Source organism: Pavona decussata, unplaced genomic scaffold, assembly GCF_977016875.1.
Source record: "Pavona decussata unplaced genomic scaffold, jaPavDecu1.1 SCAFFOLD_156, whole genome shotgun sequence".
Taxonomy (NCBI): domain Eukaryota; kingdom Metazoa; phylum Cnidaria; class Anthozoa; order Scleractinia; family Agariciidae; genus Pavona; species Pavona decussata.
Genome location: NW_028145568.1, coordinates 1,137,170 through 1,163,080, shown reverse-complemented (window position 1 = coordinate 1,163,080; position 25,911 = coordinate 1,137,170). Strand labels below are relative to the sequence as shown.

At 38.8% G+C, this 25,911-nt stretch overlaps 1 protein-coding gene across 1 annotated transcript in view; it reads right to left on the bottom strand.

Moving 5' to 3' along the window:
• Positions 1–285: 285 nt before the first annotated feature.
• The window catches only part of LOC146465159 (uncharacterized), a 166,075-nt gene continuing 140,449 nt past the window's right edge, over positions 286–25,911 (bottom strand). The window contains exons 6-16 of the mRNA XM_085128814.1: positions 19,371–20,037; positions 17,114–17,210; positions 16,521–16,770; positions 12,321–13,112; positions 7,255–7,291; positions 6,237–6,356; positions 5,849–5,953; positions 5,288–5,344; positions 3,372–3,622; positions 2,544–2,805; positions 286–1,065 (exon numbers count right to left, since the gene is read on the bottom strand). Coding sequence (XP_084984940.1) covers positions 791–1,065; positions 2,544–2,805; positions 3,372–3,622; positions 5,288–5,344; positions 5,849–5,953; positions 6,237–6,356; positions 7,255–7,291; positions 12,321–13,112; positions 16,521–16,770; positions 17,114–17,210; positions 19,371–20,037 — 2,913 coding nt within the window. The 3' untranslated portion in view covers positions 286–790. The remainder of the gene's footprint in view (positions 1,066–2,543; positions 2,806–3,371; positions 3,623–5,287; positions 5,345–5,848; positions 5,954–6,236; positions 6,357–7,254; positions 7,292–12,320; positions 13,113–16,520; positions 16,771–17,113; positions 17,211–19,370; positions 20,038–25,911) is intronic.

The following is a 25,911-nucleotide window of genomic DNA, read 5'->3' as shown; positions in this document are numbered from 1 at the left end:
GTTTTGCTCACGGGTGAGTGTTTTTACTCCAGGCCGGCCGGGCTGACTGTTTTATATTTACGAAGCGTCTTTGTTTTTTGCGAAAACTTTAAAAATACGCGCGAAAATTAATCCTTAATTCTACTCGGCCTCATGCGATTACATATACTAATAATTTATTCACTTATATAGCGCCTTACTTTACATTTATTTGAAATCAAATTCATCAAATGGCAATTACTTATAAATAAGAGAAATAATGACACGATTTCTGTTAAATAATAAATTTACATTTGCCGTCCAATGTCAATCAATACTTTTCATTTATTTCTGAATCAAAATTTCAAAATTTACAATTATTTATAAATAAGGGTAAAGAACAACAATTTTTGTTCAATAAATATTTTCGTTTCGCGCTTAATATCAATAAGTACATTTCATTTCTTCCACAACGAAATTCTTCAAATTTACAATTATTTATAAATGACGGTAAAAACCGACACAATTCTGCTAAATAATAAAATTTACAATTGGCGCACTATATCATGCGTATTTTATATTTCTTTTACATGTCAAATCAAATTACTCATATTTACAATTATTTATAAATACGGGAAAAGAACGACAGTCGAACGAGGTCCCTTATCAATATCTGCTCCGCTATAATAAATTTACAATTGGCACCCCGTATCATTTCCTCCAAAATCAAATTCTTCAAATTCCAATTATTACAGACAGAAGTCGAATTATCAAGGTGAAAGCATATAATAATTTCCGCTGATTTTTCCAAGATACAAGAAAAAACTTGAACTCAACCTCTTAAACAAATTTCCTCTGCTAAGTCCCTACGATTAACACAGTTGTGACACAACGCTTGATACAAAACTAGGTAAGTTGCATCTGAGCCTCTACTTTCACTCCATTCCGTTAGCATTGCATACGCCTTCTCAGATAATTTTTCATTGTCTTTGTGAAAGCCATCCAACCTTCCTTTTTCAAAGAACCGACGTCCAAGATTTATCCAAGTATCACCAATTTTCAACGATAGGTATTCCAGTTCTTCATTAGATGGCTTGCCTTCTTTAACTGCAAATGTTGAGAGAAAAACCTCGTTATCTCATTATGACTGAGCAGGAATTTGTAGAGAATTAAGGTTACCGCGTGTCTTCAGGGGTGGCTTCAGTCTAACGGATGTAGCGCCTCCCAGTTAGATCACAGATACTCAAAACCCTATATCAAATTAAAGCTTATAGAACTGGGTATTCAAATATTTCATTGCTTTTCCAAAAAAATAAATTCCTAGGTTTTCCATAAAGTCGAAACTTGAAGGTCCAGATCGTCGTTCAAGAGATAGGAAGGCAGATGCTTGAACGAAAGTATCAGTAAGTAAGTATACGAATAAACAAACGAGTGACGAGTAACCGACTGAATCCAATGAGCAAACTAGCAAGTGAACGAATGTCATCGCTTCCACGCGGATGTAACCATGTTCATATGCACTTGATAAGTTTATGCACACACAGTTCAACCCGTATATTAGATAGACACGAGTGTTTTACTGGAAAATACACCACTCGTAAAATTCATACGAAACTACATCCGGGACCCAAGTGGCGTATTTTCCATATATCCTCACTGGTGAGGATACTGATGACGTCATTTCCCGCTTTTCGTGGTTGTTTATCCAAACAGTCGGTAAAAAATGGCGAGCAAGAGATTTGTCTATATAAGAATATTGTTTTTATCACTCCAAAAAAAAAAAAATTCATATCTTCGCGCCGCCGTGTAATATCCTCTATCTAATTAATTCCCTATCGAACAGTTACAGAAATGTCATTTTCATGGTTTATTTTGTAATTGGAAAAAAAAAACGTTTGTGAATGTGTTTCTGTAGAAATAATAGGAACAATGTTAGTAGTTTGGTTGAACTCGACTGATCAGCAGCGGAGACACTCAAATCGGATTTTGAGACAAAATAAACCCATTTTTTCCATCGAGCCCTTCAACTGTAACATAATGCAAACATTTTTAAAGTTGCAATTAATAAAAAATGTGTATACTTTGAATGGAAAATACCATGCTATTAGCAAATACTGTTAGAACTCTAGCACTGATCTCGCACATGTAACCTTCTAGACAACCTCACTCAGGTGTCTGCCAAGAATAAGCTGTATAGTGGAGACGCTATTGGGCATTCATAATGATATCCTTGTGTTTTCACAGAACAATCCTTCACACAAATATAGCCAACTTTTTCAATAACACTCCATTTGGCAGAGATCTCATTAGTGAATCTTGCGGAAAATGTTCTACATTTGAGAATTATTGTCAGTTTCATAAACAAACTAGACATTTAGGAAGTGACGTTCTTCCTCAGGAAAGTGCCGTATTTTTCAGTTAACGCAAACTTCAAGTACAGAGTGTACGTTGTTTCATAGCTTGACGGTAGACAGCTCTCGCTTACGGCTTAGCAACTAATGCTGTCTTGTTCAGACATACGCCCCTACTTGTAATTCTCAACGAAGGTTTGAAATATTTACTTTACAGTGTGAAAGGACCTTTACCTGGTAGTGGTTTAAGGCTAACATAGTGATGTTCATGCACGTGGCCCAGAACAAGTTGGTCGCTGCAATCAACAACACCTGTTGGGCTGATGGTTATGTCATTCGACAGACTGCTGATCACGTGAATGTACGTTTCAAAACAGTTTGCTGCAGCATGGAGAATAAGGTGGTCACCCCATATCCCATCTGCTGACAACTTTCTCAGGTAATCAGTCCATGATGGACATCCATGGACAAAGTTGAACAGTTCTGTTCCATCTGACTGAAAGAGAACAAAAAGGTCGTTCGATTCGAGTACGACAACAACTTTCCGAATCTCGATAGTTCGCATGCTTTAGATAATCACTTGTCTGACGAACTTAGCTTACCCTTATCTGTTGGTTAGCAACATGCATGAAGGAGCGAGAGTCTTTTTGGGCGTACTCAAATCTAAAGGTTTCTATTATCACGTTAGCCAACTTCAAACTTACTCGGCCAACAGGGGGAATATTTTCCACCGCTGGAGACCGATGTTACGGTAAATTGTTTCAGCTTCAAATGTATCTGGTAAATAACATAAATGTTCAGCCATATTTACAACAATTCAAAAACTTTCAACGACCTTGAGAGCAGGTCAGAAATGCTTAAATAAGCGAAACAACATGCCACTGAATAAAATGAAACGCTAAGTTTTAAATCCATTCTAAATCTTTTTTTCTTCGTTAAAACTTTTTCTATTAAAACAAGAAAGGTTTTATAGACGAACGACCCTAATTTAGCTTTTTTATTTGGAGTCACCGCTACAAAAGGCAATCAAACGCTTGTTACACATCACTTATAGCAACTTACCAGGGTTGGGTTCTGCTCGAGGTATTGGACTAGACGTTGCCTCAACTCTCCATGAGGGACGTGGATTCTTTTCACCAAGTCAAGTTGTTCTGACAAAGCGTAAAACATGCAATTTCCTTCTCCCTGATTGTCAGAAATAACAAAGCCTTTGTTTAAGGTAATCTTCTTTAACTCCTCTGAAAGGCTTGCTTTGCTGATGATCTTGATTGTATCATCTAGCATTTTTTGAAGACCAAGGAAAGTTCGTTCAGCTGCTATAAAAATAAAAACATCACGGTGTGTCCACGGCGTCCATATTGGGGGAGCGTGGCAATAGAATGATTTTCATTTGGGAAATAAACATTTTTATGCAAATATCTGTTATTGTTTGGCTCCTACAAAATGGCCATCGTGAACACACTATTAGGTTCACTTTCCTCTGAATAGAAGAGGGAATAATAAAAGGCGAATAAAACACAATGCACCGCTGTCAACTGCGGAAGTAATTGCATACAGAATTGCACGTAACAGTTCCAAGATAGAACAACAGAGAATCGTCAGGCGTAGATATATGCAACAAATGTGTTGAAAAAAAAGGTTTTACCGTGTTCACGTGTACAGGCCCTCAGTATAAAGCAGTAGAGGGAAGAGGAAACTCGCATTTTCGTAAGTTTGATAGCAAAGTAGGAACACACGAGACCTAGATGTAGAAAAAGAACCTCAAGTCCGCAGAGCATAAGAATTTTTCAGGGTCACCGTCAAACTCAAAGAAGGTTGAATTTATACACCCTCTTGTCTGAAATGTCATCCATCTCCTTGCACTAACTTGGAAAATGTCTGGATTCAGAGGAACTTCTGCATAAATTTGAATTGGTTTAACTATTTCACTTCAGTTAAGTTTAGTACAACCTAACCCAAGGAGAATGTTCCTTTGTTTAGTATTTTGCACGTTGAGCACTGTCGTGCTTCTCAAAATCAAACTGAACAATGTGAACAACTATTTGAAATCGGAAGTGTTAAACGGTGATTTGGAAGGAAAAAAGACCAAAGACTTAAAATGATAAGTGAGAAACAACAACAATTTTAACATATAGCTGGGAAATGGACGAAAATATTCCTGTAGTTTAATAACTTATAGATTGTCTGGTTTTCATGACCAAGGGAAATTATAGAGCCTGTTGGATAATAACAGTTCTAATTAAAGAAAGTTCTAGCGATGTCGTTGTCAGTGTGTGTCACTATGAAAAGGTGAGCCGCCAATAATGCTTTGCATTTTGAGAAAGCACGCACTTGGAACCAAGTTAAAGTATTGAGTGTACTAGCCCTCCTACCACGAAACCTCAGCGCACGCGGGCATTAACGCCTACTCCAAACATTGTCCAGTCCAGTCTATTGACTTCCTTTGACATTTACCACTAATATAAGAAATGGTTGTTTTTCCCCGCAAACTTCGGAAACCATCCAACTTTAACCACTACCGGAATCTAGGCACTTCTCGTGCCTGTAGTTTAGTTGACATTCGCCACAACAATTACAATGATAATGACAGATAGTAGCATAATTCAACACATTAAGTACTAGCAAATAAACCAAAAGTAAATGGGGGGGGGGGGGGGGCAGAGTGTGACAGGAGAAAGGAGTTAGTGGGGAGAGACGGCTGGCATTCAGACTAGTGCCATTGTATTGTCTTTAGGAAAAGAAAGGACAAAAGCACAAAAAGACCGGCAAAAGTTCAGAAATCAGATGGCTATGAGGCTAAAACCTTGCCTTATAAGATATGTTTGGAACAGGGCTAACTACAGTGACATATGGTACAATGTATTACATCAGCCACTCCTATTTTCCAGGTGACTGTGAAACCATGAACACTAGAATAATTTCTGGAATGTTTCTTGTGTTTGAAAGGAGAACCAATCAGATACGAGATGAATATATACACATATTTTTCTGTGGTTTGCAGTTTCTTCTTGCGCTTTGATGGAGCATCTGATCGGCTAAAAGAACAACCATAATTTCAGAAATGTTACCATTTTTTGCAGTCGCACTATCAAAGAAAGGGAATGAAATCGTAATTCAGCAGCTTGATACCAAAGAGTTCTTACTAAACTACTGTTATAGTTATTAATAATATTCCATCAGATTTAGCGTGGCTAAAACGAAACATAATCAAGTTTAACTTCAAAATAATGCTCTTTTAGACAGCGGTTGCGCCTTTTCGATTGTTTCACTTGCTGGGTTTTATAAGAGGGCTTTCAGAGGTTCCAATTTATCTCCTGCGTTGCACGTACTTTGCTCACTTGTGGGCCCATATATCATAAATAGAAAGAAGAGGCTTGCAAGACATTCTCAGGAGGAACAAACAGGAGCAAAATACAGAACATTCCTGGAGAATCATTAAGCATGAACTTGTGTGATTCCTGGAGAATCATTAAGCATGAACTCGTGTGGCTAAAAGGTTACACTATCAAATCAACCTACAACTTGCTCTTTATGCTTACCTCTATCGCCCATGAGTTTGCTTCGCTTGGTGGAACCCTCGAGATCAGAAAGCAGTGGCGTTCTCTTCTGACTAGTAGACCCTGGAATCTCATCAACAAATGCACCTATCATGTAAAATTTTATTCTGCTTAACATAGATAGACAACTCTCCCTCTATTTAAATGTTCTCTAGTTTGCAGGTTTGTTCACAAAATTTAGAGAACTCTACTCATGTTCCAGCAGTTTTAATGCAGACCAAACATAGATCGAAATCTGTCAATTTGGCAAAGACTGCACTTGATATGTTATGTGGAACAGGCCATCACAGGCTTTCCTGTAGGTTAACTGGTTTGAGAATCTATCTGCGGAATTTATAAATTCACTTCTGACTTAAACATTTTTACTTACCTGTATCGTTTATGACCTTTCTCCGCTTGGAATCCTGGACAGAGGAAACTGGTAACCTTCTCTTGGGAGCAGCAGTGCCTTCCATCTCTTCAACCGATGCACCTGTGCATGCATGTATAACTTAAGAAAAAACTCTCCATGTTTAAACGACTAGGGACATCAATAAGCCTGCTGCTTAAAACAAAAATGATACTCTAGGGGGCAGACTTTTCATGCTCAGTTTATTTACTAAAATGCAAGAAAACCCGCTACAGGGAATTATTCTATCTTCTGGTCCCAGACATGTGGATGGCAGCCAATCAATGAACGTGCAGAGGGTGTGTGAAGAGGTTATCTTGAACCAAGAACCTCTTGCCGCTAAGGTTTAAAATTTAACCTGGCGCAAAAAGACCAGCACCGAAGACGGGAGATTTCTTCAAGCTGCAATCCGAATGTGAAAAGCTCTAACTGATGCAGCTGTTAGAAAACAACTCAGTTTGAGAAGAAACAGGCAAAGAGGCTCTTTTATCGCTCAACTCATGACTGCTCCTTGCTGACTGCCTTTTTTTTATCTAAGCTGCTGTGAACCTGTAGATGAGCCTATTTAGTTACTTGCTTTAATCAATCAGGCTCTTGTCTAAATGTGCACTGTATATATCTAACAAAAAATCCAAGGAAAATCAAACAATGACTGAATCAACTTAATCACACGATCTCACGAAGACTTTGAAATGTCCATTTTTACTCATATAAGGCAGTGCTAGCCTAGTTAGCGTACGTGTTTAATGTAACTTATCAGAATCCAACTTTAAATGCTTTTGAAAAGTCAAGTGTTATAATCGTTGTAGGATTATGTTAAGCAGTCTGCAAGTTTGTACCAGAAATTTCTTTAAATCAATGATAGACATTTGCAAACAAGGCGCCCACTAAGTTGTCAAGACTTTTGGGTAAAGAACCACTGTTGACGATATTGTTAATAGCTTCAAATAAATTCGGGCAGCTCAGTTGACTGCAGTAAATAATAAGGACAATAACTCACCAGGCTGTTCGTGAGAAACGAGGTCCTTGGGCAATACCTTCCAAATAGAATAAACAAAGGAAGTAAGTAAGTACGTAAGTGAGTGAGTGAGTGAGTGAGTGAGTGAGTGAGTGAGTGAGTGAGTGAGTGAGTGAGTAAATAAGTAAACAAATACATAAACCCTTGCTATATAACAACAGAAGCCAAAAATAATACTTCAAGCCTTAAACATAATTAGCATGTTTTTGCGTCCAGCACGGTTTTTTTTTTTATGTGGATTTGATTGTTCTTCGCCCTCCTCCAACACCTTCCCGGATGCCCTCATTTCTATTGGAGAAATTCTATGGGTGTCGCATGTCTTTTTATTCTTTCACTAAATTTGCTGCCAATTTTTCTTGCTAAGGGTAGCGTTTCATGAATTTCTTGGTAAATTGGTGTATGCTTGTTAAAGGGGTAGTGCCACTTTGACTAGCCATTAAACATATTTGTGTCAATGGAAACATCGAAACAATAGTCCAGGTCTGTTAAAGTGCTACTACGATCAAAACTTCATGTCACGTATGAAACAAAAATACGTTCTTTACAGCTTATCCGATGTGGCTGTACCTGTCTTGGTCACTGAAATGAAGTTTGGGCCCCGTAAATTGAAAATATTGAGCCTTGAAAACTGGTGTTTTCGAGTCCGCCATTATGAATTTATGTTCCAGTGAGCCCGCGGTATGAAAGTGATTTGAGTTGCGGTATATTTATTCAAACCTATTGTGTTTTTGTCGTGACGTAATACTCTCAAGTCGCTGATCGGCGACGAATTTCAGAGCTGTTTCGACCACAGAAAGCTCTCCTGGATCGTCTTCGCATGATATAGGCAAAGGAAATTAAGAAGTACTGACTCTGTAGAGCTAGTTCCGTTTGAAGAAGAGGCAGCCGAATAAGTTCAGCAGCTAGCGCTTTTGCTACAAGAGAAGGAAGAGCAGACTTTGCTGAGTCGTTCATCTCTCGGGTAAGATATTAGAGATAGAGATTGATATTTAGATGTGTTATTTGCTGTATTAACAAAACAGGCAAGATTTAAAAGTGTAGTGCTTGAGAATCCTCAACAATTTCTCTTGACTACTAGCCAGTTCATTCCCCGGAGGGAGGCTACCGGAGACTCAGTTGAATTGAAATCGAAGTCAAGTTTAGGTTTTTAGCTTTGCTTTCGAAAGTTTGCCTTGGTGTTAAATTAGAGTGCTCAGTTAAGTTTCGGTTCCGAGTAAGCTTACTGTTTTTGCACTTTTTTGCCATGGAAAAAGAATATATATTGTAGTGAAAAGCCCTGTACAATGGCTTGAATTTAAGCTGATCGTTCCCTTGTAATTGATGCTAAGTTTCCTCTTGGTTCAATATTTTCTCAGGTGCAAATGTTCAAATTGCTCCTTTGAGCAACTTACCAAGCCTGGAGAGTGCTGGTGCTGCATGGACATCATTGTATCCAGATTTGAATAACTACAGTAATCAATAAACAAATAAATTTGCAAGGCAACAACAATTTGCAATGATTTGTTTTCTTCCCTTGCACCATCATGAACAATGTAAATTATAGTATTAACAGTCTTTTCTGTGTACATATATTTTTTTTTAAGGTGGCTCACATCAGGTTAAACACCACTGCACTGGATGCCTTAACGCACTGAAGAAATGACTAGCTTTATAAATGAAAATTTATTAAGGCATGCTTTCTGGTAACAAGCATCCACCTAGGCAAATGAGGGGAGGAAAAGTAGGAATTTTTGCAAATATACATTGAAAACAATATTCTTGGGAGTTAAAGTTTGTGATTCAGGTATTAATTGAAATTTTTTTGTTTATTCTAATGAAGGGTCAAATCAACCTAACAACAAACATCCTTTGTCCTACATGTCTAAGGGCAAACCCCCAAGCAAGTGTTGATGAGTTTGATACACTGTTGCTGTGGTAACAGTTCTTGTTACTTTCACTTTTGGTGCAGTGAGAGATGGGCAAATGCATGCTACCAAAATGAAGTAAAGTTGAGACTGTTGTGAGCCACCTTTGATTTTTTTCTCAAGGTTGTTCTTCTTGATCAGTGTTTATTTTTAGAAAATGTAGATTCAATTTCATTTGTACAACAAAAAATTTATTGGTGAAACAAGATTCTGGCACTCTTTTCCAAATGAACATAAAAATAAAATAATATTATTAATGTACTGCAGACAATGAACCATAAGCCTTATTCCACAGTGGCTACCATATTAATATTGTTTATATTCAAATAAGTATTTATTTAAAACCACACCAAAAGAGAAAACATTTGAGTTCTGGTTGCTATAAATGGCTCAGGAATGTCTGTGCTTCAGCTCCCTATTAGCAGGGAGCAGGGGGTGGGGAGGGGGGGGGGAGGTGGAGTGTCATGAAAGAATGAGCAGTGAAAACAGAGGGTCACATAAATTTATGCTCTTGCAATCATAATTTATAGTATGACAGGGAGAGCGAGTTATATACAAAAGACAAAATAAAATTTGTTAATTTAAGTCATTATTTAACAAAAGCAAGACAAGTATTAAGTATTAAAATATTAATGTAAAGGAAATGTGTAGCATAATGGAGTTATATGATGCCAATGGGCTCTATAGATGATTTAAATTATGTTGGGGCAAAATGGTTCCAGTAAGTAACTTACAGTTTGCCTCCATTCTTGTTTTCTTTTTCTGGTATTTGAGCGACATTGTATTACCTGTTCAGGGGGAGGGTCATGAAATTTCATTTGCATCGCTATGGAGGGTCACATCATTTTCATTGCTCAATTTAAAATCTCCATCTCACTCCCCGCCCCCCTCCCCACTAATTTCTGACCATTCCCTAAAACAGAAGCCTATGTAATGGAAAGAGTTACAAAGAAGAGGCATGATGAATGAAGAGAAAACAGTTCTTTTATTGATTCTATTTGTCAACTGGTGGTTGATGACAAAAGATCAAGAAAAGCCCTTGAGAAAGGTCAGTGCTCTTCAACTGCTAGTTTAAGGAGGAGCACTGGCCTTTTCTTGGCTGTCCACATTTTTCACGTGTTGTGCTCTGCAAGGCTTGTTTTGGCCTGTATTTAATAGTAAGAGCTGGGTTTTGACGTTGTTGCGACTCAGCGTCTGAAAAATAAATCAAAATTTAAAATACATTACCAATTGAATCTAATTGATAAGAAACAACTGAATGTGAGGTTTTCTTAAAACCTTTCTTAAACCAAAAATTCAAACTATTTCTTCAAGAAAACCATTTAAAAGAAAGAAGGAACCCTTTTGTAAACGCCAAAGACCACCTTATCGAAAGCTGAGTGAAAATGGATAATTAAAGTGGTTTTCTTCGCGTTTGTTTGCACAGTTTTTGCCACAAGCTTTTGCACAAGCAAAGTAAACACAAGCTTACTCTTATCGCACTGAGATGTTTTGGAAATGCTTCGAAGGGAAAAGCTAGTTCCGGGAGCTAGTTGCACTTACATTATTTACTCGTTCAATCAAAGTTTAGTACTTTAGAAACGCAATATAAAATGTGTATAAAAATTTGTGACTGCTATTTGTATGGGTGCTGAACAAGGTATCGAGGAATCACCAAAGATAAAAAACAATATTCACACATTTCGCCCACTTTACATAAGCTTACCTTTTGCCGCTCTTTCCCCTTCGGAGATTTTTTTCAGGTTCACGATCTCCTGATCGCTTACCCTTTTCAAAAGATCAGGTTTAATTCGTGTTCACCGACTTGGGTGGAATGCCCAAGTGTCCCTCGAACTAAACCGAGAAAATATCAAAACGTGCAAGACAACAAACTGGACCCACACATCTCTCGTTCCGTCGGCCGGACTCGCATGCAGCGCAATTCCTGCCCTCGATTAGAGCAGTTGTTATACCACTGAACAACACAGCGACTTCCCACCATTGAAAGAACGAAACATTTTTCGAAAACGTGTTCGAAACCGTATGAGAAGTTAGCCTCGTAGGGCCCCCCTGGGCTTCGAGTTGAGAGTCTGACGTCACTTGTTTTTCCCGGGTGACCCGGCCTCTGTTGTCATTGGACACCATCTGCCTTTGGTAACCAGGCCGCAGGAACATGGCGGTTCAATGGCGGATGGAAATTCGTGGAGTTTGAGCGCAAAAAAATCGTACTTTCCTTCATCTTATGAGGATATAACTTGGAGATCATGTACTTTAGGACATAAACTACCAATCAACCGCAAATAAAAGGTATTCGAAAATTTGATCGTAGTAGCACTACATCAGTGGAAAGAAACTAGGATTAATTATCTATGGCTGCAGGATGGAACTGCATTGCAACTTGAAAAACAGTGGCCAATCTTTCCAAGTTATTTCCTTGTGTACTGGGAAAAATTACTACAAACTGATTTTGGTTTGTACTTTCTTCTAGAAATCACTTGATATTTTCTTCTTGGAGCTCAAAGAGCAATTTTATGTTTGAGCAATGGTACTGGTTGTACATGGGTAAGTTTTCCTTGCCAAATCTGCTTGTAAAAACACGAACATGCCAGTTTTAGAACTCATTATGGTAAATCTGTTTACCGTTTACGATACGAATAAAAATTGAGAAACCACTTGTCAAGAAAAACTTGCTCATGTACGCCACTTTTATAGAATAAGTCTTCTTATATCTGCTTTTGAAACCGTCCACTTCATAGCTGAATTCCTAATGCAAACCAGGGAGTATTTCAGTACCAAACATCCTCAATCTACATGAAATATCATGCAAAGAAACAAAATGAATTCATTTTATTGTGCAGAGCAATATTATCTAATTGACAGTTTTTAAACAAAGATAAACCCAGCTTTAGGACCATTGTTACTTTCTCACAAGCCCGATTAATTAATTATATTTTTAAGACAACATCAAAAGTACATAGAGAAGGTTGTTAAAAATTTTGTTCACTGGATTTGCTTGCTGAAACAAAGCTAAGCTTATCTTTAGCAGTGGACAAAAGTTTTAAAAACCTTCTTCACTTACATTTTTTCCCTGGACAGATGAATTTCTAGGATACTAATAATTAAAGGTGAAGTGACTGATACGTTTGTTTACATGTAATAATTTACCTGGCTCTCTTTCCAGGTGAGCCATTTGTCCTGTCCAGGAACTGTGAGTATTTCATCGCAATCAGTCTCAGTACAGATCAATGCCTCGCCTTGCTTTATCTCCAGGAGATGTAAGCAGTCCTCGTGTTTGCATGACACTTGCCTGTGGTGTTTGCACTTGTTACTGTCCTGCTCACAATATGGGCATTCAACACAGAAATGATACTGCAGTCCTCTAAGGTACGGCAGATCCTGTGACATACCTTGTAAAGCACCCTCCAAAAACTCCCGCAATTGCGTTGCTACTTCAGCTGATTTCTGCTCTGAGACCTGTTGACTTTGAACCTTTTGTTTGAGGATAACCTTGATGAAACGCTTCTTGCAAATCAGGTAGAAACTATGGATGATGTTCTTCCCAATAGTGAACTTTGCCCCATTTTGGTATAGTTTAGGGGAATGTGTTGACCCAGCTAAAGAACACCACCGAATGGATCGTGAAACAAGCTGAGTAAACAGGCCGTGAGGGACAAAACCACCCACAAATTTGATGAACAATGTACAAGGGTCAGATTTTGAAGGCTTCACTGCGCAAATCGCATCAGGTGGTGCACTGAGCTGTGCTGGTACAAAGTATTTCTCCTCGGTTGGAGTAAGTGCAAACTTTGCAATCAAACCAAACCTCTCCATCATGTGCAGAATGTCTCCCCTATTTACCCCTTGTTGAAGGAATTTGGAGAAGACATGATCAACAAGTTCCATGCTCAGGACACCGGTGTCCCCGAGTTCTTTCCAGTGGGTGCAAACAATTGGATCCTAAAAATTGAAATTAAAATTGAAAATAATTACACCAAACTAACAATTGAAATTGCTGAACTTATGTCAGGACCACGAGAACAAACTTTTCAAAATTCTTTTAATTAAGGCTATAATGTCAAATCTTGAGTTACATGACGTCGTTCCTGAAACACTATGCTATATTAAACGCTACAAAGGGAACCTTGGCCAAGCCGACGATCATTTCACTGTAGACACTAAACTGTCAACATTGCATAGTCCGTGTAGCAAGATACAATAGTATATTGACAGGAAAAAAAAGCAGCATTCACATTGAGATTTACCTGGTGAACAAAGCTATAGATTTGCTTGAGAAAAGCATGAGTCTTTTCAAGGTTTAAAACATATTTTTTTTCATAGAAATGTAGGACTTTAAAGTTTCTTGAAAAGCCTATTCCACACCGTTCACATCCTTCTTTCTCACTCCATTCGCCATCGCTAATTTGACATCGAAGCAGTGACTATGTGAGTATGTGACTAGGATGAGCTACCACTTTTATAGTGCGGGGCTTGTTTAAACAAAGTTTTCAGTCTGTGGATAAAATTCTTAAGTGTGACCGTTCGAATGAAAATTATCGAACAGTTCTTTCCCATTATTATTCTGTACAAGGTAGCATCTGAATCAAGTTTCATTGATATCCTACATGTCAGGATTGGTATAAACTAAATTCGATTTTGAGACGACATTATGGCTTTATAATGACAGCTAGTTGGGAGAAAATATATTCCGTATTCGCGACTCCGCCCAATACGGAATATATTTTCTCGCAACGCCGTCATTACAATACAATACAATATTTATTTTGCCATATACAAAACATTTACAGCACAAGATGGAAAAAATGAAGAAAATTAAGGAAAGATAAATGGCGAGAAGACCTGAAAGAAACCACGAGGCTCATAACAAGTCAGGCTTCCTCACCTAAAATAACTAGTCTAGTCTAATATAAGAATTACAAAGCCGTAATGTCGTCTCAAAATCGAATTTATGATAAAGTACAAATCGTGCGCTGATTGAAAGAGAAATTCTTACTTCAGTCAAACTGTAGCCATGGTAGTATCCGTACGCGAAATTTTTCCTTGGGCGGGTTATTTGAATTTTTGGCTCAAATTTTTACGTCAAAACAAAGAAAATGCAAAAATTTACAGTCCATAAGGTACCTACCACTGATGAAATAGACGAGCTAGTAGGTTTAAACATTTTACCAGAAAATTTTATTGATAATTTGTTACCGCCGCTTGATAAACAACAATATGAAAACAGTGATGAATAAACCACACAACCAGAAGCAAGAATGAAAAAAGCAACCAAACTAGTACCCAAAAAAGGAAAAAAGAGCATTATTATACTAGCTTAGATGCCGTGGAGATTTAAACATTTGAAATTAATACTGCAAAAATTACTGAGTCTGCCGTTTGCCAATGCGCTAGCTACAAGAAGATCAAATTGACAGACCTGAACCGTAAGAGAAAATGCAGTTGAGCTCTTGAAGCCCTTTTTTGTAGAGATAAGAGACACCAGAAAAGAAACTTTCGGTGAAGAATATGAGCCAGCAACGTTGACAGCCTACCGACAAGGCTTGAGAAGGTATTTACTGGAGATGCGGGAAGGTGAAAATTTCGACATATATTGGCGATGGTACTAATTTAAACAAAAAACTTTGAGCAAAGCGAAAGCATCTTAAAGCGTCTGAAAAGGGTAGTAGTCCAAATAAATCAGACCCTTTGGCTTTGAAAATACAGTTTCCATAGATTTCGCATAAATTAGCTTTTTCCAAGAGCGGTTTAACTCAGTAAAATGCGCAGTGGATAAATAAATATTGTTGGCTTCCAAAATTAACTGCATATTAAACTGGGATGATTAAACAAATGTTTTCTGACGTAAAATAATATGGTTACCTATTAATCATTTGCCGAAAAACACACTTGAACGCAAAAGATTGCTAAAATCCACGGTATGTTGATGAAGACCTTTGGCATATCAAATTTCAGCCCTCTTATGCAAATTGTCCTTGATTACCTTGATTACGCATCTGTTGCTTCTCAAACGCAACTATGAATTGACAAAGACACAAAAATCAACAAAAAACTTTTCCAACAAAACATTTTATTGAAATAAACAATACATTTGCTATTAGAGGCAAAAAAGTTTCAGTTTTTTTGCGTGCGTGCAAACACGCAAGTAAAATTTGAAGACACTCCGTGTTTGTTCAAAGCGATCACTTGCAGTAAATTCGGGCACGTTTGCGATGAAAATTACAGAAGTTACAGAATTCTGGGTCAAATCATCACTTAAACTATTTTGAAAAAGCAAATCAACATCGGAAAACATCATTTACCGTGTTGTCGCCGTGTTGTCTACCCCCTAAAATGCCTAAAAATATGCGCAAAAGCCAGATTCTGATTGGTTTATCATTCTACTAGCTATTGTGACCTTTTCAGGACGAAAAAAGCCCCAGGAGGGGAGAGAGAACGTATCGAGTTTCACACGCGGAGCATGCGCGAGGGACGGCTAGTTTTGGCCGGTGTAGAAGTCAATGGGTTAAGCTCATTATTATTTACCGTGGCCATTTTCACACTCAAGAAAAAGTCTTTTAAGCAAATTTCTCTTCATCGAATTTATAATCACTCTTTTTTGCCTTTAGAGAAAAAAGTTGTATCCGCTGTATATGGTACATGTTCACCGCAAAACAAATATTATTAGTGTTCCTTGAACAGTGTCAGAAGCTTTGTAAACTCAAATGAAAAGAAATAAACAACACCATCCAACATCGCATGTTCAGTCATAGGAGTAAAATTTTGATCTGTGAACGCCGAACCCATTTAAGTGCCGTGCTGCCATGCTAACATGACCATTTTTTAGGCAATCAGAAACCGTCAATTTGAGATGACATTATCTCAAAATAACGTCGCCTCAGTGCAATAAGAAGATCCCCCAGGATCACGATAATGATTGCTAATTGGTAGTTTTTAGCACCTTATACATTAGCTATGGTATTTGCCTTCAATTTAGATCTTGGGCTCTTTCAGAATACCATAAAATAGCAGTAGGAGAAGGATTTTGTAGGGAAGAGTGATACTCTCAATATATATGTGAACACATTGACCTGGTTGGAGTAAGTTTTTTCAGGGTACGTAAGTGCATACTAAGGGGAAGTGAAGTTCAATTGCGAACCATTCATTTTCGTGGCAGATCTATGGGAAGGGACCCGGGTCATGGGTCCCCACCTCTATGGCAAGGAAAATACGGCGTAGATGGCTATTTTTTTTTATATCATGGAACATTTTTGGCGCAGCCCACCATGGTATGCGAGGTTCTGGGTCTGTCACTACATTTAATTAACCAAGAAGAAGAAAAATTTCAGTGATAAAACATGCATCTCTCACCGCTTTTTCAAATGGTGGAATAGTGATGAGCTGCCTGAAGAGGTCGATAAGCCATTGAGCCTTGAGAACGACTGTCCCACGGTGTTTGACAATCACTCCCAGGTCATGATAGAACTGCAGCATGGTGTCAAACTCGATCTTGTCTTCTATGAAGCACTTTTCCCTTGCAATGATTTGAAGTTCGTCCACATCTGCACAGTGAATGTTTTTGGCAACCAATGCACTGACCACCTTCTCAAAACTGATCCACCTTAAAAGATAATCAAAGAAATCCTTGTAGCTATAAAACTTGCTGATGTTGCTTTTGTGCTTTAAAAAAATCCACTTATGCCTAGCAATGTACCTAACCCTGATTTTGGGTACTTTATATAAAACACATCTTTTTGTATGACGTCATGTTTGACAGAATTATTTGTGTTTTAGTAATAATTTAGGGTAGAAGACACTTTGTGATGTCTATCATACAGTTCATTAAACTCATTAGCGTGCATTTCTGGACATATCCAAAGTTCTACTATAGATTTAGTACTTAGTTTGTTGAGGTGTTTAAGGCACACATAAACTATATTATCTAACAAAAAAGTAACATTTACCTCACTGGAATCATCTCTCCCATGTATGGTTCCTCTTTCCATATTTCCATGGTTCTGTTTTGCAGTGCTTGAATGTTATCAATGTCGCTCTCTTGCTCTTCATAAAGCAAATTGTAATACAGAATATAATTGAGCTACTTTTTGACAAAAGCAAACACAAGAAAAAGAGATACGGAGAAGAGGTGCAGTAATGATTTGGGTGTTGACAAGCTTGATGTAAACAACAATGGATTATGAACCTTGGCAGGAACTGAAGGGCTAAGGGCAAATAGACCTATAGTAGTCTTTATTGTTTTGGCTCAGATTTGCCGGATGTTTTTGCATGTGGCCCTTTTAAATTTATTTAGGAGACGTTGCCCCGTCAGGTGACCTTTCCACTTTTTTTCTTTTTTCCAGAAAACCAAGCGCAAAGCAGGAAATAAAACATCAAGCCATGTTTCCTAAAGGAATTAAAGGCCACATGCAAAAACTCTGGTGAATCTGAGCCAAAACAATAAAGACTACTATAGGTCAATCTAAAAAAAACACTATACAGCACGCTAAATGCCCAACACCTTCAAATAACACTGACGTAACAATCAATGTGGTTATGCCAATGAACATTTTGCTTGTAAGCGTTCGTTTAAAACCTCCTTCATAGCACGGGTGGTCTGAACCTATGATGTGTTCGGGGGCACCCAACAGATCATTTTCATGGGATATCTGTTAGGAAGACCTTAATCGCCTCAGGAATTCGGATTTGTTTTTAATGAAAATCTAAGCTTTTCTTCGGTAGGATGCCAGCTCAAAACCTCGCAACACTTGAAAACTAACTCCTTTGGTTTTGAGAGGGGAAAATATTTCATTGACAATGCGAAATAAGGTCATTTTCATCTAAAGCATTTGAACATGTCAAACTGTATTAGCTAACAGAACCATGTCTTAAAAAGACCACAAAACAAACGACCTGGGAACACAGGAGTAAACATGATAAGAATTTTGCTGAAATGTTCTCGTTGGCTGCTTCTGGTGTATTTAGGGTATACAAGAAATGATCATAAACATTCAACTGCCATCAGACAATAGACCTATTCGGTTAACGCAATGCTGTACCCTATTCAAATCCTTTGGGCATAAAATGTTTCGTTCTAAGTATTTCCAGATCATTTAAATGTGAATGCTACATTATAATGCAAATGCAATAAACAAAGAATCTTAACCCCGGGGGATCTGAATTGGGTACAACATTAGGTTAGCCGAATAGGTCTATCAGTGAAACTTTTCAATAAATCTTACAAATATAGTTGGTCAGACTTCGGAACTTTGTGGAAAAAAAAACGTTTGCCTAAGACATTTAAGGTTCCTTGTGTCAATCTTAAGAATTTTTCGGACAATCGTGTAAAAAGTTACTGCTGATCATTTTTAGTTTCAAGTATAACAAAATTTTGAGTAGGGAGCAGCATGGGGTGAAAGAGTCATGCATGTCTTTTTCTTGATCCCTGAAGGTCTCTCTAACGTCACCCAGTTTTTTTCTTGAATGCATTTCACAGTAGAACTTGAAAAAATTGCATTTAACAGCTAGGTACATGCACCGAGGAGCGTTTATAAATGTACTAGCGTAAGGCCGAAAACATTACAATAAATTTACCAGAAGCATGATTTCTTTTGCTACGAGCATTTAAATTTTGTGGATAGCAGGTGACTTCTCATTATGGTCTAATCAGATATTATTTGTCTTATTTTTTTTTTTTTGTAATTCCAGCAAGGCATTCACATCAAAAAACAAACAATCTAATACAATTGTAGCAAAACGACAATGTAGACATCCATATAGCCAACCTTCATTGTTATGCAGTAATTATGAGCAGTATTCAAATAAAATCTACTATATGACATGGCTCACTAAGTAGAATGTGTGAAAAGGCAGCAGAGGTTGAACTTAACGCGATTCTCGTTGGGTAACATTTATGACAATGGATTGAGATTTTAGTTAAAAAAAATACGCATATACATTTTTTTTAAAATATAAGACATTTGTAACTTTCACATGATCTAAATGTTAATAAATGCAAGTAGTCTGGGAAGGATGTTTTAGGCCGGAGTTTTTGGCGGTTTCTCAAGACAATAGGCGGTGACGTCATCGGCGTTAATGTATGTCACCTCAAATTAATGAGACACCACCTCAAAAATCCGGCCTAAAACATCCTTCCCAGACTACTAATGCAGCCTAGCGCTAATCAAAAATGTCCATATTGTAAAGAATGTTGGTGATCTTTACCTGCCTGTTGTGCTTTAACTGAATTACAACACTCTCTGCCAGGTGAACTCGCAGTGTTATCAATGCTGAAAAAAGGGCGGACCACGTGCTTCTCATATTCCTTTCCAGCAAGTCGTTTTTGTATCTGTAATTTTGTACTTGAAATATTTCCTGATGGTTTATCAGCGTGGGTACCAACAATGACTACCGGAGGCCGCAGATAACTTTGTTTCCTTTGTGCAGTGTCACTTACCGATGCGTCTGTCATTTGGATGATGTTATGTACTGTGGCAAGCCATGACAGCAAATTTTCCACATTTGTTTCACCATTTGGATTTTCTAAAACAACATCAGTATACCCTTGTCTGACACAGGGCTCAGCTTTGTCATTTAATGCCTTGCTGAGGTTGTACACAAGGATATAAACTGCACGTGATGAAAAAAATACTGGATGCGAAGCATAGTACAAGTGCTGTCCCGCGAAATCCCACAGATCCATACTGACAACAGATTCTTCTTTGTTGATGACACTTTCAGCACGTTCACCTTTAAGATAATTGAGCAGCTGATTTGTATGCTTCGTGACTTCATTTGGAGGTGATCTAAAATCTGCATTATTTAACATACTCAACAGGGACGGCCTTGCTTGTGTGTCATGAAGAGCACCATGTACATTTGGTCCAGGAACCTTCATCAGAGTACACAAAACAAAACAGAATTTTATGTAAACATCTCAATGTTTACTAAGGATAGAAGAAAGTAGAGTCATCCGCTGACCCTCTGAATAGAGGACCTACATTTTAGCTCACATTTTAGTCAATAAGAGCACTTGGTATTGTTTTAAGTCCCTTTAGTAGAGAAGTTATATGAGCGTAAATGCAATTTTTTTCGCCGTTTTTGGTTTTTTTAGCGGAACAAGATGTGGAAAACTTTTAAGGGTTATTCGATTCAGCAGTGTCTATTGGTGCCCTTAAACAAATTGGTACAAAAATGTTTTACATGTTATGATCTGATTGCAGTGAATCGTCATGCATTCATGAATAAGGACGCGTTTCAAGTAAGAGTCTTGTGTCCATGGACAAAGGTTCCCTACATTTATTCAATTCTGGGCGTTGATTGCATACAGCAAGTAAGAGGTAGCGAGATGCACGTTGCTTGGATTTAAAATAGCAGGAAATTTCATTGAGCGAAGAAGTTTCCGTGGGAAGTGCGAAACTTTGTGATACGAAACAGCGAGTCTCTCCGAATTTGCAGAAGGTGTAAGACAGAAATTACCGGATAAAATGGTCATTGAAGGCAGTGTTCATGCAGAGAGAGCAGAGTTTAATGAAAAAACTAATGTGCAGATTTAAAGCTACCATGAAGAAAAAAAAGACAGCGAGCCTAATTTTAGACACAGTCTGCCCTCAGGGCATCCCGCGCAACAAATTAATCGAAGATCAAATAGGAGTTCAAAGACAGGGAATCAAACCGCACGTTAATACACTGGGCAAGGTCTGGGATGAGCCAAGCGTTGAGTAAGTGCAGCGTTAGAAAAATGGAGGATACTGAAAGAAGTACAACATAAGATTGAATCACCTAAAGAGAAGCAAAAATCTGCAATGCTGTATGAAGAAAAAGAAGAAGAAGAAGAAGAAGAAGAAGAAGAAGAAGAAGAAGAAGAAGAAGAAGAAGAAGATGATGAAGAAGAAGAAGAAGAAGAAGAAGAAGAAGAAGAAGAAGAAGAAGAAGAAGAAGAAGAAGAAGAAGAAGAAGAAGAAGAAGAAGAAGGAGCAAAGTGGAAAAGAAAGGAGTTTCAGATTGTGGACAAAAGTTTGAAAAGACAAGCTAATGGAACTATCATGGAGTAAGAGGAATTAGAGATTGGACTTATAGATGACAGAAACTGAATGGACATTTGTTGTAAGTCTGTCTCTAACACAGTTCTAAACCTTAACTTTAACTATTCTCAAGTGAAAACTGCCAAACACGTGCTCTCGCACTGAACTCAAACATGGCCACCAAAACAATTCGCGGGGTGGCCCTAGAAAACAGTCAGGGACCCAGAATCCCGTGGGGTCCCTAGTCAATAACATTACAACATCTCCCCTCTAACAGGATTCAATGAGTCTTTGTGGCTTTTTAACTTGCCGTCCAGATCTTGTAGTAATGGGTGACCTGTGTGCATCTGCTGTGAATTTGGTTGGTACTTCTGCTTCTGTGGATGCCGGTTGATCAGTTTCAGGCAAACGTGAACTCCTGGGTGAGTCATGAAATTGTGGAACTACAGGATCACGCAGCGGTGGGTGCATGGGCTGATCATTTGGAACTGAGATGATCTGTCTCCTATTTCTTCTGTAAATACGCCCTTGGTCATCTTCCAAGAGTTATGACCTTGGCAACACTTCTGCTTTGCGCCATTCTTGCTCTCTGTTTGGACGAATTCGCACCTTGTCTCCCAACTCAAGTGGAGGCAAATCTTTGCTTTGTTTGTCATAGTTCCTCTTGGAAATGTTCTGGCGAAGTTTGAGTGCTTTAGCAACCTGGTCAGGGCCAACAGCTTGTGGTAGTAAGAGACGTCTATGAGTCGGGGATCATTGTGCGTGTTCGACAACTCATCAGCAATTGTACAGGTGATACACCTATATCTTGAAAAGGTGTATTGCGATACTTGAGCAGTCCTTCAAATGGGTCTTTGTGGTCTGCTGCAGCTTTCTTTAGGATACGTTTCGCAGTCTTTACTGCCCTCTCAGCTGCACCATCCGATTGAGGATACTCTGGTGAGCTTGTAGCATGGTGGAATCCCCACTCTTGGGCAAATTCGTTGAACTCATGTGAAGTGTCAAATAAATTTCTGGTATTGCTGAACTGTGAGCCATTATCACTAACAACCTCGTCTGGGATTCCAAATCTTGCAAATATCTTCCTCAGGTTGTTGATAACACAGGTGGCAGTTTTCTGGTGAAGTAGCTCTATTTCAAAGTACTTTGAATAGAAATCAGTGACCAATAGGTAAGTGTGGCCTGTATATTCAAATAGGTCAGTCCCGACTATTTGCCATGGTAATCCTGGTATGTCATGTGGATGCAGTGACTCTCTCTGCTGTTGGTTGCGAAAAGCGTTACAAATAGGGCAGGAGCTGACTTTGTCTTTGATTTGAGCTGTCATTGATGGTCAGAAAACATAGTCCCTTGCAAAGCAAATACTTTTGTTTTCTCCTAAGTGTGCTCCATGAATTTCATCCAACACTTCGGCTCTCAATGGTCTTGGGACAACTAGTCGGTCAGATTTGAAGAGCAGCCCATCTTCTACGCTTAGCTCTTCTCTGAAACTCCAGTACTCCCTGGCAAGCTCATCAGCTTGCTCTTTTTCTGAAGGCCAGCCTTTCATGACATACTCCATCACCACTCTTGAAGTCTCATCAGTGCTTTTCAGTGTACTTGTTTGAAATCCAAGTCCTTCAATAAGATTCACTCCGATGACATCTTCAGGTTCACTAACTGGTTCGGTTTCAGTAAGAGGTGCTCTGCTAAGGCAGTCTGAGATGACTTGTTTCTTCCCAGGAACATAACGAACATCCAGGTCCTACTTGGTAAGTTTTAGCAGCATCCTTTGTAGCCTAGGAGGAGCAGCATTCAACGGTTTCTTGAATATGGCCTCTAAAGGTTTATGATCTGTTTCAACAATAATTCTGCGCCCATACACGTATGTGTGAAATTTCTCTGCTCCCCAAACAATAGCTAACAGCTCTCTCTCAATGTTGGCATATCTTCCCTCACTTGTAGTTAGTGTCTTGGAGCTGAATGCAACTGGTTTACCATCTTGCATGATCACTGCACCAAGTCCAGTACTACTTGCATCCACATTTAGCACTGTTTCCTTGCTGTTGACAAAACAGGCCAATACAGGTGCAGTAGTTATGACAGATTTCAGTTTGTCAAAAGCCTCCTGCTGTGGTTTCTCCCAAACGCATGCTGCATCTTTCTGAGTAAGTTGTGAGATGGGTCCTTGAAGATCAGCTTTGTGCTCAATGAACTTGTCTAAGTAATCGATTGTTCCTAGAAACCGGAGAACACCTTCTTTGTCTGTAGGTGGGGGCATTTGATTAATGGTTCTGATTTTCTCAGGATCCGGTTTCAACCCTTCTGACGAGAGAACGTGTCCAACATAGCTTACTTCTGGAACTCTGAGTTTCACTGTCTGGGGGTTGAACTTCAATCCTACTTCTCTGCTCTTGTCAAGCACTGCTCTCAACTTCTGATCCATGTCTCTCTGATCTTCACTATGTATCATGACATCATCTACTATTATTTGAACAGGTACCCCTTCAAAAAGTCTGTCCATCTCTCGTTGGTAGATTTCAGGAGCTGGTGAAATGCCAAAAGGGAGTCTCGTGAATCGGTAACGCCCCCAAGGGGTATTAAACGTTAAGAGCTTAGAACTTTTGTCATCAACTTGGAGTTGCCAGTAACCACTGCAGGCATCAAGGGACGTGAAGCTCTTTGCACCTGAAAGGCGATCTACGGTAACCATTGGATAATAAGGTCGTTTGAAAGCCTTATTGAGGTCCCTTGGGTCAATACAAATTCGAACATTGTCCTTAGATGGTGGAATGTTCATGTCTCTATCTTTGGCTTTCTTTTTGTCAAAAACTAGCATAGATGACACCCAAGGTGTATGTTCCTCCACTTTGACAATAATACCATCTTCTTCCATCTCTTTGAGTTTTTCTTGTGCTGGCTCTAACAGAGCAATCGGTATTTTCCTTGGCGGGTGGACTACTGGAGGTACTGAGGGATCAATCTCCAAATGCACTTTCGTTGGTAGTTTACCAGGCTTGTCACTGAAACAGTCCTGATATTCTCGCAGCACAGGGTCAGTCTCGAAAATACTCTGGTCTTCATCTTGTCTTGATGTGTCTGAATTCACGACATGTGGCTCAGGTGTATCTATTAATTGAAGATTCATAAACTTAATCACTTCCAGATCCAGGCAGGCATCACAACCAAACAGTGGTGTGAAGTTGCCTTTCACAACAAGGTACAACAAATCGAGTTTTCGGTTCTTGTACTGAGTCGGAAGAGATACAGAGCCCTTCGGGTGTATGGGTTTCTTTGCAAGCCAGCCTTTAAGCGGTTGATGAATCTTTTGTAGAGGTTTCTTAGTGATTTGCGTGTTAAGGTTGTAGGGGATAACTGTGGCTTCTGCACCTGTGTCTGCCTTGATTCGAACGTCTCTTACTGCAATCTTGAGATTCAATTATCTATAGTCGCAGAAGAAGAAATTTTGCAGCCTGAAGACGCACACAAGAGGAATCGTCCGTAGAATGAGACGATCATGTTTGTCACGTAATGAGACCGAGCGCGCAGGACACCCAACAAAACTAACAACCAGTTTATTTTTTTTCCGCGGCAGTTTGTCTGCGTCTACCGACTTCAAGCTTAAAATCCCCTAGCTGACATGGTACTTAATCTGTTACTAGCTATTTATCTTTTAGGATGGGATTTGTTAGTACAATTTTCTTACAAGCAGATGCTTTGTACATCGTGCACGTGCAGTGGACAGAATGGTACCACTGGTGTCAAATGGACACACCATGTCCAGCTTAATAGCCCGGCCTTGCCTGACTTTATCGACGAGACTAAAACAACAAAAGAGAACTGCATTTAAAGGCTGTGACAATTACTTCTTTACGATAAGAAAGTTCGCGCTTTATGTAAGCTACGCTCAAATAAATCAATCGCTCAAATAAATCAATCATTTATTAAAATCATCTTTTACATTATTCAGATGTACACTACCCGCGTTTAGCGAAAGCTATTCAAGGTGGGTAGTGTAATATGGGCCGGTGGTGTAAGTGTCGCATGAAGGTTAGCCTAACAGTGGTATAAATGCCACCAATGCTTTTAGCACTCAGCTTGTAAGGCCAATGAAGAACATACTTAAAGCAAAAAGCAGATAAGAGTCCGGAAAACGAATCTTACTGCTGGCAGATGCAGCCTAGACAAAGTGACTGGAGTAAATCTTTTTTATGTAAGGCTGTTTGCGATGAACTGATGTGTCAGTGACATGCTAAAAGACAAACAAATGTCCTTTAGAAGGACAATATTTTTCAGTGCCCTTTGTAACATACGCTAGGCTTGAGCTACACAGTTCCATATGGCCGATAAATCCGCATTAATTGTAATTTACAGTCACGGTATATTCCTACCCAAAGCAACGATAATTATTAGGATAACTGTGCTCCTGAACATAAAATAACTAAAGGCAGGGTTCCAACCACGGCCGCACCCATACTCAGGGTCAGAAATTTTCAGAGAAGAAGGTTTGACCCTCAAATGGTTCGGATGGCCACGTTGAAATCTTTATGGCGGCCCCGTCTCCAATTTGGAGATGTAAAATAACCACTATAATGAGCCCTGGATATGACCACTCTCAGTACCAGCGATTAGTCTGAAGGGCTTCTGAGGGAATATAACGAGACTACAAAATTGTGTAACTGTCAGAGTTCAGTTTGTTTGAGAGAACTTAACGGAGTTCTTCACAGATTAGTAGCTACGGCTAAAAATAGTATCCATAATAA